General features: G+C 48.9%; 1 protein-coding gene across 5 annotated transcripts in view; it reads left to right on the forward strand.

Annotated features, from left to right (window-relative positions):
- Positions 1 to 13,541, forward strand: part of MYLK (myosin light chain kinase) — a 220,134-nt gene that overhangs the window by 149,695 nt on the left and 56,898 nt on the right. For all 5 annotated transcript variants that reach the window (XM_014590176.2, XM_006154574.3, XM_014590175.2 and 2 more), the window contains 3 exons: positions 4,732 to 4,782; positions 5,551 to 5,678; positions 8,611 to 8,764. In XM_014590176.2, the coding sequence (XP_014445662.1) occupies positions 4,732 to 4,782; positions 5,551 to 5,678; positions 8,611 to 8,764 (333 nt within the window). The remainder of the gene's footprint in view (positions 1 to 4,731; positions 4,783 to 5,550; positions 5,679 to 8,610; positions 8,765 to 13,541) is intronic.

Consider the following 13,541-nt stretch of genomic DNA (forward strand, 5'->3'; position numbering starts at 1 on the left):
TGGATTTGGTTTTGGACATGTTGGGCTTCTGGTATGTATTTGGCACCTCTCAGGGAGATGATGGTCAGGTAGTTGGACATATAGGTGTGGTCTCAGGACAGAGGTCTGGTCAAGGGAAATCTGGGCAGGAAGAGAAAGAGAAAAACTCTAAGAGCAGTAGCACGCTAAGTGCCTTGGGGTGTCAGAGCATGGGGAGCAGTGCTGCCTGGTGCTGCCCATCCAGAGAGGTGACTAAGCTCCTCCTTGGAGGGGGCCACCCAGCAGCAAATAGAAGGAGGGTGCTCTACCCTCCATGCCTGACCCTATGGCCAGCAGCCATCATGGGATTTACAAAGATGTTTGGATTTTATTTTTCCTCTAAGATATTCTTCCTGGCCAATGGCTGGGGAAAAATTCTAGCATGTTGGAGAAGGGATGGAGAGACCAAAGGTTGACAGAGGTCATTAAGAGGGTGAATCCAGAGGAAAGGAAACGACTTAGTGACTCAAGGAGTACTGAGGGTTTGGACCAGCAAGAATGCCACCTTGCTGAGGACTTGAACAGGGAGAAGGAGCCCAAGAAATCTTATGCAGCTCTAAGGCTGAAATGCCTGATAGTGAGGCATGCTGAATTTTGAAGGAAAGTACAGATGAGTCCTCTGAGGATCTGTTTCTTTTGGGGAAGAACGGTGAATGAGGGGAGAGGGGCTGTATTAGAGTATGCACGTGTGGTATACTTTATTTACAACTTAGCTCAATTCTTTATAAAAAGTTTTATTTATTCCTTTCTCATTTTTTTAAGTCTGGAAACCAAAACTCTGAAAGTTAAATTACATGCTATAAGTTGCACAGCTTAGGAAGTGACAGGAAAGTATTTGAACCCAAGTGTAGATCTAGAACCTGTGAAGTTTGGAGGGACAGAGAAGGGATTCAAGGGCCTGGGTCTTGGAATGAAGCAGAGGCTCAGCTCCAAGAAAGAGGAAACAAGAAGGAAACAGCTGCAAGAGGACTCGGTCCTGTTCCCAACTGGGCAACTGGGCCGATTTTACGAAGCCAGCATGTCACCTGGCTTTTGTGAGACTCCACCTCTTTTTTCATAAAATGGAAACACTGTGAGGTGCCCTGCTTGTGCTTGATTGGGAAACAGCCAACTGACGGTGAGGATGATGAGCTCGTGGGTTAGAACCTCAGCTCTGGGGCCCAGCTTCCTCTGAGAGAAAGGGTTCTCGAATCAGGTGACTGCTTTCCCTGGTAAGCCCAGAACACAATTCATGGATTTCAGCAGATGGTCATATAAAATATGTATAGAAGAGGATGTAGAACACTGTTAGCATTTAAAATTGTTTTTACTGATGGGAACCAAACCAGTTTCAAATGCTAACCAATTCAAACAGCAGTAGCTCCAAATGTATAGAACAAACAGAAATTTGCCTTCAATCCTATTTGACTCTAACATCAAAAAATAGATATTAGTTAGAGCTCTACTTCTAGCCACATATGTTTACCCAGAGCCACCGAGTGGCTTTGGTGTCCTCCGATTTCCCGCTGTGCCACTGCTCATTAACTCCACTCAGCACCCCAGGGACTATCTCCCCCTTCCCACCCCACACTCCCTGACAAATCGCTTCCTGGAGCCCGTCCACGGCTCTGTTAGTCTGCGAGGGCCGCCATAACAAAGTAACACAGGCTGGGTGACTTGACCAACAGAAGTTTATTTTTTCACAGTTCTGGAGGCTGGAAGTCCAAGATCAGGGTCTTCTCCCTTGTAAATGTCCATCTTCTTCTACCTGGGCCTTCCCTCTGTGTGTGTGTACTTGTCTGGTATCTGTCTCCTCTCCCTCCCTCCCTGTGTGTGAGTGTGTGTGACCCCTGATCTCCTTTTTTTAATATAAGAACACCAATCATACCAGGTTAGTGCCTGGTCTGAGGCACTAAAAATAGGAATTTGGGGGAACACAATTTAGTCCATATCTGCAGCTGTCCACATACCTCCTCTGAGCAGTTGGACTTCTTTCTCCAGAGTAAGTTAGATCCTTCTCTGAGCCCACTCTTCTTCCTTTGAGGGCTTCATTCTTCCCTTCTCGAAAGCAGAGCTATCATGACTTAATCACTTCCCCAAAGACCACCCCACCTCTTTTTTTCCTTTTTGTATGTTTTTGCCATAGGGCATGCGTACTTGTAGGAGAGAGACAGAGACGGAGAGAAGAGAAGTGAGAAATCACACCCTGGGTGAGATGGCCACATCACAATCTCTTCTCCATTCTCTTCCTAGGATTTTGGGCATGCATGCACGTGCGCCCAGTGTGATTTTTAAACCTCCAGGTCTGGGACTCAAACTACAGTCAGCCATGTGGGAATCTAAACCACCATGCCACTTGCTGGCCCCTACCTTACCTCCTAATACCACCACAATGGGGACCAGCAGGTGGTGTGGTAGTTAAGGCACTGGACACTCCCACGTGGCTGACTGTGGTTCAAGTTCCAGACCTGGTGCTTGCTTTCTCACTTTCTTTCTCTCTCTCTCTCTTTCTCTCTCTCTCTCTCTCTCTCTCTCTCTCCCTCTCTCTCTCTCTCTCTCTCTTTCTTTCTGTGTGTGTGTGTGTGTCGCTCTCTGGCCAAAATTAAACAAAATGAATAAATAAAAATTAAATAAATAATTTTTAAAAATACCACCACAATAGGGATTAAGTTTCAACATGAATTTTGACACGACACTTAAACCATAGCACCACAGTTTGATGGTGATATACTATCATCTAATTTATTGACCATATTCAAATGTTGCCAGTTGTCCTAGAAATGTCTTATTGAGGGGCAGGAGAGAGCCTTTGCTGTGGAACGTACACCTTGACATTTCAGGCCTCAGAGATAAGCCCTGATTTCCTGGATTGGTTTGGTTTTATCCTCATCGGCATTTGCCTGGCACATAGTGGACCCTCAGTGAATCTTGGGTGATGGACAGGTGGGTCAATAATAGCAGTGAGCCAGAGTGACTTGGTAGAAGTAGGCCTTGCCCTCGACTTAACGACATAGCTAGGAGTCTTCCGCTCTGAGATCCCATGGTGCTCCTTTCAGGGATCACCTCCTTACAGTAGTGCTCTTGGGGCATTCCACAGGGTAGCAGCACTGCTCCCACTTAGAAATGCACACTGATAGTCCACAAGTTAGCTAGCCTACCTGTGGTCAGAGAGCCTCTCCACATCCAAGCCAGGGTGTGGTGTTGCTTTGCTGGGATCTGCAAAGGTGGAGCTATGGGAAGGGATACTTGTTAATATTAATCCAATCATTCACTTTACAAACTGTCACTGAGTGCCCACTACGTACCAGGCACAGTAGGTATACAGCAAGGAATAACAAAAAAGTCCCTGCCCTTAAAAAGCTTATAGTTTACAGGAACAGGATGGCCAGAGAGTAAATAAACAAGTAAATACATGTTTGTCACATGGTGCCATGCGGGTAGGGGATAATAAGTCATGACGAAGTGGGCTACGGATGAGAAGGAGCACTGGAGGCGGGGGCTGCTATTTGATATGGGGTAGTTGGGCGAGATATCATTGGTGAAGTGACTTTTTCCATGTTTGCACTAAGATATAATTTCCCCATCATAAACTTCACGCTTTCTGGTGCACAGTTTTGTGAGTCTTAATTAACTCCTAGGGTCACATAACTGCTGCCACAGTTAAGATCGGGTTCCATCACCTCAGGGCACTTCACCGTGACTGTTTTCCCAAGCCCACATCTGGCAATCCACCAGTCTGCTCTCTGCACCCTGTAGTTTGCCTTTCCTAGAATATTGTCGAAATAGAATTACACGATATGTAGCCTTTTTAGTGTGACTTAGCAGAAAAGAAAGATGAATCATTGAGACTCATCCTTGTTGTGTATATCAGAAATCGGTTCCTTTACACTGTTACATAGCATTTCACGTATGAATGTGCTACAGTTCATCCATTTACCAGTTGAGGGACATTTGGATACCTTCTAATTATGGGCAAGTACAAATACAGCCACCATGAACATTTGCATATAGGTGTTTGTGTGCACATAGGTTCTCATTCTACTTGGATAAATAGGCTAGATGACTTTTGACCAAAGACCTGAAGGAAATACTAAGATAAGCCATGAAGAGAGTTGAGGAGATTTTTGCATTTGCACCATATTGATGTTTAGCCAAGTGAATAGGCTTGTGCTGCAAACTTTTTCTGTTTGGGTCATTATTTTCTTATTTGAATTATTTGGCACAGTTAGGGATAGGAAGGGAGGAAACCATTGGTTGGTTTACTCATTCATTCATTTATTCAACAAACATTAAAGCAAAAAATGACCAGTCCACAGTCTGTGACTCAAAGGAAGCCTGGGACCCTTGGATTCACACCAGAGCTTAATTTTAGTTGGTTTATCTGACATAAATTCCTTTCTGGGTTTCCTGAAAGTTAGGGTGAGAGAGTAATTAGTGAGTTTAGGGTTATCATCAATAGGGCTGTGGAGGCTTAAGCGTTTTTGACAGTTTTTACCTCATTATAAGTTCCAGAGACCCCTGCACAGGCCCCCGAGAACTGATACTCATTTGATCGTGGGATTGTCTTCATGAGATGGCAAGGAAATTTCTGGAAAGACATATTTAAATGAGGGCTCTCCCTGGATAAAGGGTCAGTGGGCAAGACTGTATCCTCCTAGGATCATGAGCTTTGTGGGAAAAACAAAAACAAAAACAGAACTGACAAAAAATAACTTGGGAACTTCTTCATTTCAGGTGATGCAACTGTGAAAAAGAAACCTACCCCCAAGACACCTCCGAAGGCAGGTAAGCGGCCATAGCTACATCAGGGACGTGGGAGTCGTCTGCCATGAAGGCTTTTTCCTTTACCCTGCTAGACTTAGCACCAGGTGTCCGATCCCAGGAGACACCCCCCGAGTCAAGCTCTGCATCATTTAGTCCAAATTCACTCTGGGACCGAGTCTGCACAGCCTCGTCTCTCACCCTCATCCACTACTTTGACTTTTCCTCTGCTTCCTCCCATGAGGACAGCATCTCAGAGAGCTAGCACTTCCCCATCCTTTTGCGGGATTCTGCCCCCTCCTCCCTCTATGACCCCTGTTCTGCCCGGTCTGTAGAAGAGCCACTTTGTGCTGTTTGGGGGCTTCGCTCTGTATCTGTGTATGAAGCCCTTGTCTACTTCTACTAGAAGACACATGAGGACATGAAACTCTGAGCCTGTCAGCCGGTGCCTTGGAGGCTGAAGACGAGGCACAGTTTGATTAATAAAGGAGTTAGGATACTGAGTCCAGAAATTAGGATGAGGTACAAATCCCAGAAAACTAACAAGTGGAGAACTGTGCTATGTAAGTTGCATGGGTCATTTCTGGGAAATCAGAATAAAGAGGTGAACAGACCCAGCAGGTCCATGAGCTCAAATGTGCTGGAGCGGGGGTCACTGCCCTCAGGCTTACCCTGAAAGTTCCAGAAGCCTGGAAAGGAGCCCACAGACCAACAAGGACGGCAGTGTCAGCTGAGATGAGAACGTCTGAGGCTCCCTCCTCCTGGCTCACGTTCCCACCTGTCCTCTCTTAGCCATGCCCCCTCAGATCATCCAGTTTCCTGAAGACCAGAAGGTGCGCGCAGGCGAGTCGGTGGAGCTGTTTGGTAAAGTGGCAGGCACCCAGCCCATCACCTGTACCTGGATGAAGTTCCGAAAGCAGGTCAGTAACAGAAGGGGGCCCGAGAATAAGCTGTACAGACCTGGGCCAACAGGGCTAAGAAACGCTGTGGTGGAGATAGCATCACCTGAATCGCTTAGGAAGTGAGACCCCTCGCCCACCATCACCTCGCCACTAAATCTGAGTTCTTACTCACCTTCTCTTCTGAATTGCAGTAAGCCCTGCTTTATAGACCACTGTATAACAGAGGAAAGTGGAAAGGTCAAAAATAGAAACCACCATGGTCCCATCTAATTTTGACGTCTCCATCTAAAATCCTGCTGAGAGCCAGGAAAATTGAACTGATGACCTGAGACTTCTCAGACTCTCTGGGCTTTCTGTGGGTCTGTGCCAGCCTACTGGTTTCTATCTATTTTAACAGCTTAAACTTAACACATGTTTAAGTGTTAAGAGTCTGGGGACCAGCAGGTGGCATGGTAGTTAATGTGTTGGACGCTGACATGGCTGACCATGGTTCGAGTCCCTGGACCTGGCGGCTTCTTTCTCACTTTCCCTCTCTTTCTCTCACTGTCTCTCTCTGGTGACCATGTATCTTTTAGCAAATTAAATAATAATAATAGTGATAAATTTTAAATGAAGTAAATAATTTTGGAAAAAAAAGAAAGTGAATCTGAATATTTGAATAGATAGGTTATATGTTAAGTACAATTTTAGCCTACTGGCCCAGAAATCTAGCTATGATTTATAGTACTGGTTCCTATGGGAAATGTTTGAATTTCCAACAAGCAGCTTTTAAAGGAACTTAGGAAGTCTGGCAATTTCACAACACCCTTATGCAAATAGTGGGTAGGCACTGAACCAGGAACTCTGCAGAAGGTGCAAAGATATATTCTGAGCCCTCTGTTTGTCTGTTTCCAAAACATTCAAATTGTCCTCGGCCCAGGGATGAGCAGCTAGTACCAGGAAGGAAAAAAGGGCTGGTCTCAAATGATGGAGAAGAGACATTGGCCTTTAGCTTTCCAAAGTATGTTTGCCCTGAACTGTTGGGATGATTAAATATGTTTGGACAACTGTTGTGTGAGATCAGATGGAATTGGGGCCAGCAGGTGGCACGGTGGTTAAGGTCTTAGAGTGCTTAAACATGACCCGTGTCTTGGAGTCCCAGACCTGGAGGTTTGAAAATCATGCTGGGCCCATGTATGTATGCCCAGAATCCTGAGGGATGAATGGAGGGTGACTTCTCATTTTCCCTCTCCCTGTATCTCTGTGAGAAGTGTATGCACCCTGTGGCAAAAACTTAAAATGAACAAACAAAGAAAAGATGGGCTCTCACCCCTTTTCAGAGACATCTAAACAAGTTCCAGCTCTGTCCATCAGAACTGTCTGGGATGATGGAACCATCTGTGTTGTCCACTCAGTAACCACCAACCGTACATATGTAACTGCCGAACACTTGAAGTGTGGCTAGTGCAACTGAGAAACTGAATTTTCATTTTAATTAATAAAATCTATTTTCTTAACAAGTTTTAAAACTGTTAGGGCTAAAGTCTCTTTACAATCTAAATGATGTATAGTGATTTAAAGTGTGAATAATAATTTTAAAAAATTAAAAAAAGAATACCATAAAAAAAATGAACAAAATCACAGGAGTAAGTCCTCATCTACCATGAATAACCTTGAGTAGGGTCAGATGGTGGTGCAGTAGTTACACAGCTGAACCCACATGAGAGGGTCCCCGGTTCATATCCTGGGCCTCACTCTACATGCTTGGGTGTACAAGCACTAGTGCCTGATTCAGGCTGCTGAAGCTGGGGGTAAATTGTGGCATGAAAAAAATCCTGTTAAGGGTGTTTTCTCTCTCTCTCTCTCTCTTGGCATAAAAAAAGAAGAAATAAATAAGTAAACTTAAAAAAAAAAAATAAAGAATTGTTAGGGCCAGGCAGTGGCATAGTGGTTAAAAGGCAGCAGGATCCCACATGACTGACTGTGCAGTTCAAGTCCCAGACCTAGTGGCAAACATGCCAGGCACATGCACATGTGTGCCCCAAATCCTGAGAGGAGAGTGGAGGCAGAGGGAGGTTGGTGTGGCCATCCTCCCAGGGGATGCTTTCTTATTCCACCCTCCCTTCTCTCTCTGATGAGCACATGCAACCTACAGCAAAACTTAAAAAAAAAAAATGTAATTTAATAGCTTTGTCACACTATACTTCATGTATCATACAATTAATCCTTTTAAAGTGTACAGTTTAGTGATTTTTGATATAGTCACAAGGTTGTGCAAGTATCATCATTAACTAATTCCAGAATATTTTCATCACCTCAGAAAGAAACCCAGGCCCTCTGACAACCTGCTTTCTCTCTATGGAATCTTTGCCTATTCTGGACATTTATATAAATGGAATCTGTAGTGTGTTGTCTGTCATGTTGAGCTTTTTGACACTGAGTATGATGTTCTCAGGGCTCATCCTGACCCACGCTGTAGCATGGATCAACACTTCCTTCCTTGTCATGACTGAGTGACTTCCATTGTCCAGATATACCACGTGCTTATCTGTTCATCAGCTGATGGACATGTCCACTCAGTTCCAATGCATAATTGATGGCCACGTGTAGCTAGTGGCTCCTGCACTGGACAGCACAGCGGAGGTCAGAACTTTCTGGATGGGCTTCGTGAATGACTGCCCAGATGTGTCCTCCTAACATCCCTTCCCAGAACAGTTGAGGGAGACTGGGATGCTCCTGAACTGTGTTCTGGAAGCCATAGATCATCTAACCCTGCCTACCCCAGAGCTGGACACCTCGGGGATGCCTGGTTCTAGGTGCAGGAGAGGAGGGGCCTTGGGGGACGCTTGGAGTCCAGACAAGACCAAGCCCCCACAACTCCTCCAGCTCCGTCCCTCAGGGAGTAGGACGTGGAGGAGGGGCCCTGTCTTTCCCTGCCAAGTCTCCCATGCCTGCCGCACTGTCCCCCCAGATCCAGGACAGCGAGCACATCAAGGTGGAGAACAGCGAGAACGGCAGCAAGCTCACCATTCTGGCTGCACGCCAGGAACACTGCGGCTGCTACACGCTGCTGGTGGAGAACAAGCTGGGCAGCAGGCAGGCCCAGGTCAACCTCACCGTCGTGGGTGAGTCTGGGGCCCGGGGGCTGCGGAAGTAGGACACCCCGCCTGGGACAGGATGCATGAACCTCAGGATTCCCCTGGGCTCCTGCTCCTCTTTCAGCACCTGTTTTCTGCCATGGCCTCTGTGCTTCCAGCTTTTCCTGTCCCGTGTTTCACACCACTCCTGTTCTTCAAGCTCATTGAGAACCCTGCACCCCTCGCCCCCAGCACTTGGCTCTTCCTGAGTCCCATCCCAGCTTCTTTCTTTCCACTGGAGACACTGGGCACCACTACGCCAGGCCGTCTCATGCTTGTAGATTTACTCCCTCTCCCCTGTGTTCACCACCTCCCCGACTCTTCCTGCAAATCTTCACCCTGAGTCAGTGCTACCTTCCAGCCTCACTGCTCAGGCCTGAGATGGGATGTGGGACCCTGCAAAGGGAAGATCACATCAAGCTGCCGGGTCATTGCTAGACTCTGCCGCCCTCTAGGCCTCGGTGAGGAGTCAATGCTGTTCAGAAAGCCTTTTCCTCTCCTCTGGTCAGTGCCCTTTCCCATCCTCTGTGATAGCTGGTGCTTAAGTTCCCCACCCTGGGCTTTGGCCTCTGACTTCCTTGAGAAATGAGAGATGCAAACTCGCTCAGCCTCTTGGGCCCTACGCAGTGCCCGCTTCTGTCTCCATCCTGACTCCTCACTCAGGATGGCCCACCTCTGTCCCGTCCAAAGCTGCTTCCCTCGCCTGTGCTCTGGGCCCCAGGCTCTTGGGGGCTCCACCACCCCGTCTTTTCACTTCTCTTCAACTTCTTCTTCTCTATTGGCTCCTCCCAGCGGCCTAAGTCTTCTTGGTCAACCCTCCGTCTTCCCAGCACCCTCTCTCCACAGCCAAGTCCTCTGCTGTTATCAGGTTATCATCAGAGAGCCTTGCTCCAATTCTGCTTCTTCACTCCTCCCCACAACCTGGCACTCCTCAGCTCCCTGCAGCCTCACCCCCACACCCCACTAGACTTCAAGTTTCACACTTCTGAGGTCGCCGGGACCACCAAATCCTAACTCCACACCCTTTTCTCTTGCCTACATTCCAGTAGTGAGCTGCGTCTGTCTTTGGACTGTGTCTCAAGTTCACTTTCTCTTCCTTCCTAATCAATCACTGTTTTCATGCCCTGGTCTGCTCTTTCCTGCAACATCAAAGCAGCTTTCTAACTGGCGCCCCGCCGTCGGCACGCTCAGCTGCAGTTGTTCCCTGGTGCAGGCGCTCAGGACAGCAGAGGAGGATGCAGATGAAGGAGCACACAGACAAGTAACCCGTGCTCGCCTGTGGTCTGGGGGCCTCCTGTGCTGTGCACATGAAAGCATGAGCGAGAGTTTATGGACACAGACATGAGTCCTGAGGGGTTTTCCATTTGTTCTCAGCTTTCAAGCCTAGAGGTACCTTTGGGAAAATTACAGAAAGGGGCTCCTCTGGGCAGAGAGAAAAGGCCGTACTGCAACCTCACCCCAGGGCTTACAAAATGGCCTTGGGGGTGCAGTGGTTTGGCATAGTGGTTAAGGTGCTGGACACTCCCACATGATCTACCTAAGTCTTCTTGGTCAACCCTCCGTCTTCCCAGCACCCTCTCTCCACAGCCAAGTCCTCTGCTGTTATCAGGTTATCATCAGAGAGCCTTGCTCCAATTCTGCTTCTTCACTCCTCCCCACAACCTGGCACTCCTCAGCTCCCTGCAGCCTCACCCCCACACCCCACTAGACTTCAAGTTTCACACTTCTGAGGTCGCCGGGACCACCAAATCCTAACTCCACACCCTTTTCTCTTGCCTACATTCCAGTAGTGAGCTGCGTCTGTCTTTGGACTGTGTCTCAAGTTCACTTTCTCTTCCTTCCTAATCAATCACTGTTTTCATGCCCTGGTCTGCTCTTTCCTGCAACATCAAAGCAGCTTTCTAACTGGCGCCCCGCCGTCGGCACGCTCAGCTGCAGTTGTTCCCTGGTGCAGGCGCTCAGGACAGCAGAGGAGGATGCAGATGAAGGAGCACACAGACAAGTAACCCGTGCTCGCCTGTGGTCTGGGGGCCTCCTGTGCTGTGCACATGAAAGCATGAGCGAGAGTTTATGGACACAGACATGAGTCCTGAGGGGTTTTCCATTTGTTCTCAGCTTTCAAGCCTAGAGGTACCTTTGGGAAAATTACAGAAAGGGGCTCCTCTGGGCAGAGAGAAAAGGCCGTACTGCAACCTCACCCCAGGGCTTACAAAATGGCCTTGGGGGTGCAGTGGTTTGGCATAGTGGTTAAGGTGCTGGACACTCCCACATGATCTACCATGGTTGGAGTCCTGGACCTGATGGCTTACAGTCTCGCTTCCCCGCTGTGTGTGTGTGTGTGTGGTCAAATTAAATAAACATAAATGAATAAATAAAATTAAACAAATAATTCTCTAGATAAAAAGAAAACTCTCAGCCGTGTGCGGGTCCTGACCGACTCCTAGGCTTTCCCCAGTGTGTCCCTGATGCAATACGTGGGCACACGGAGTGAAAGGGTCTGCTAGTAACAGGACTCCTGTGGCTACCAACGTTAGAGAGCCCCTGGAATCTCTTGCGGAGGTATCTAGACATGAAATTGAAGTTGGAGAAAGTGTCACGTAAGGGCTCTGGTAGCCCTGCCGTCCTTCGATCCCCTGACTTTGTGCCCAAGTATATTTCCTCCTCCTCTTTGTCTCGTACCCCGACACAGGACTAGGCTGGGCAGGACTGATACTTCCAGCCTAACCAAGGGGGAGCCTGGGGCTGGCGTAACAAGCACAGTGACAGTGCATCAGGGCCAAGTGGGAGCCAGCTCCCCGGCTCTCAGACACTGTCCTCCTGACGCCACTCATGGGAGCGTGAAGTGGGGCACAATATTACAGAAGGTAAAGGAGTCCTGCAGCAGGAACGTTCGTCCTGAGAGTGACAAGAGGGCGACCTGTCCACCTGCTGGGAGCTGTTGCTATTGGTCCCCACGTGTTTCTCACACTGAGCCTTGGGAAGCCCTGCAGCATCTCCCTCAGCCCCTGAGCAGCTGGGGACGAGAAAGTCCTTGTCCATCTGGGTGACTAGGGAAGGTAAGAGAGCAAGACACGGCGAAGCAGAGGTGGGACCACAAGGAAGTGGTCAACAAACTGTGCCCACACCAGCTACCGACAGACCACAGGTCCAGGCCCCAGCCTGAGCCCCTGCACAGGAAGTACTGCAGGACCCCGGGAGGACTGGTACTGGGCACAGGGGACCTGGGACAGGGGGTCACAGCACTGAGCTGCAGCACCCACTTCCTCCCCTCAGAGGTCCACGTTTCTCTCTGCCTGCCCTCCCTCTTGCCCTGCTCCTCTCCCCTATGTCATTGTCTTCCTCTTTAAAAAGTTTATTTCTTTCTGGGAACCAGCAGTTAGCGTAATGGCTATGTCGCTGGACTCCCACGTAGTTGACTGCAGTTCACGTCCCAGACCCGGTAGCTTAAAACTCACGCCGGGCACGTGTGCGTGCGTGCCCAAGATCCTGAGAGGAGAATGGAGGAGAAGGGATTGCGGCATGACCATCCCCTCTGGGGGGTGATTTCTCGCTTTCTGTCTCTCTGTCTCTCCCTGTCTGTCTGGCGAGTGCACGCGCCCTATAGCGAAAAAACTTCTCCAAAAAAAAGAAAAAAGTTTATTTCTTCCAAGGGAGATGAAGTTGGCAGACAGGCACTGCCAATGGGGGCTCCATGCCATGATCCAGGCGTGGGGACGCACTTTGCCCAGCGTGTGCAGGGAGGCCTCGGGATGCAAACCCAGGACCTTCCTGTGCAGGCCCAGCCTCAAGGAGTGTGCCATTGCATTGTTCTGCCGCCGTCCACCCTCCCTTCTTTTCTTCACCCCGCTCTGCTCCATCTGTTTCTCACGTCTGTAGTTCAATTCCATCTCCCTGGTCTCACCTGAGCCCTTCTGTTTCCTCAGGTCTGGAGTTTGAGATCTGGGAACGCTGTGGTACCGAGGGCTCCGGGAATGGGCTTTCCATCTCTGAAGGGGAAGAGGGACCCTTTCTCACTCCTGCTCTCTCTGGTGACTCCAGGCGTTTCTTTCTATCATCCACCACAGGAGTTGGGAGCTTCGGGGATTGGTGCTGGTGATCCAGTTTCCCTGTGGATTTAGACCTGGGCCCCTGTCCTATCAGCAAGCGTCAATGTCTACTTTTCCTGGTGTTCTCGCTCATCTGGCCTGCTGGGGTAGCTTTGGGGTCAGCTCCTTAGAGCTGCTTTTCTGTAGCGGTGCCCCGACGCGGGCTGGCTCTGTGTGGTGCCACACATGCCCCTCCCCCAGCACCACTGCCCGGGCCGCAGTTCTGGCCTTTTATGGTTTAGTTTCTTATTCTGCATGGCCAGTGCTGACAGGGCCATTGGCGTGGCCGCCCGCCAGCTGGCAGGAGCAGCATGTCAGATGCCGTCCTGGGAGGAGAATGGAATGGAGGAGGACCGGGCTTTCTGTCTGCCTCCCCCTCGCAGGGCTAAGAATAGCATTGCTCAATAAAGTGAGAACTCGCATTGATGGATACAGCCTTCATTCAGAGCCCGCGAATTTAGAATTAGTCCAAGGTAAACCTGGATTAAGCTCCCATTGACCTGTGCATCTCCAGGGGCATCTGCGAGTTATCTTCCAGGGTTTATGAAGTATATGAAATGTCAGTGGTACAGCAGGCATTGTTCAACCTACTCAGGACAGTTTTCAAGTACTTTCGAAGCATTTGTTTACAGACCGGCTACAGAAGCCCAGCTTCACACAACTCCTATTGGTTAGCAGCA

Source organism: Tupaia chinensis, unplaced genomic scaffold, assembly GCF_000334495.1.
Source record: "Tupaia chinensis unplaced genomic scaffold, TupChi_1.0 Scaffold000415_1, whole genome shotgun sequence".
Taxonomy (NCBI): domain Eukaryota; kingdom Metazoa; phylum Chordata; class Mammalia; order Scandentia; family Tupaiidae; genus Tupaia; species Tupaia belangeri.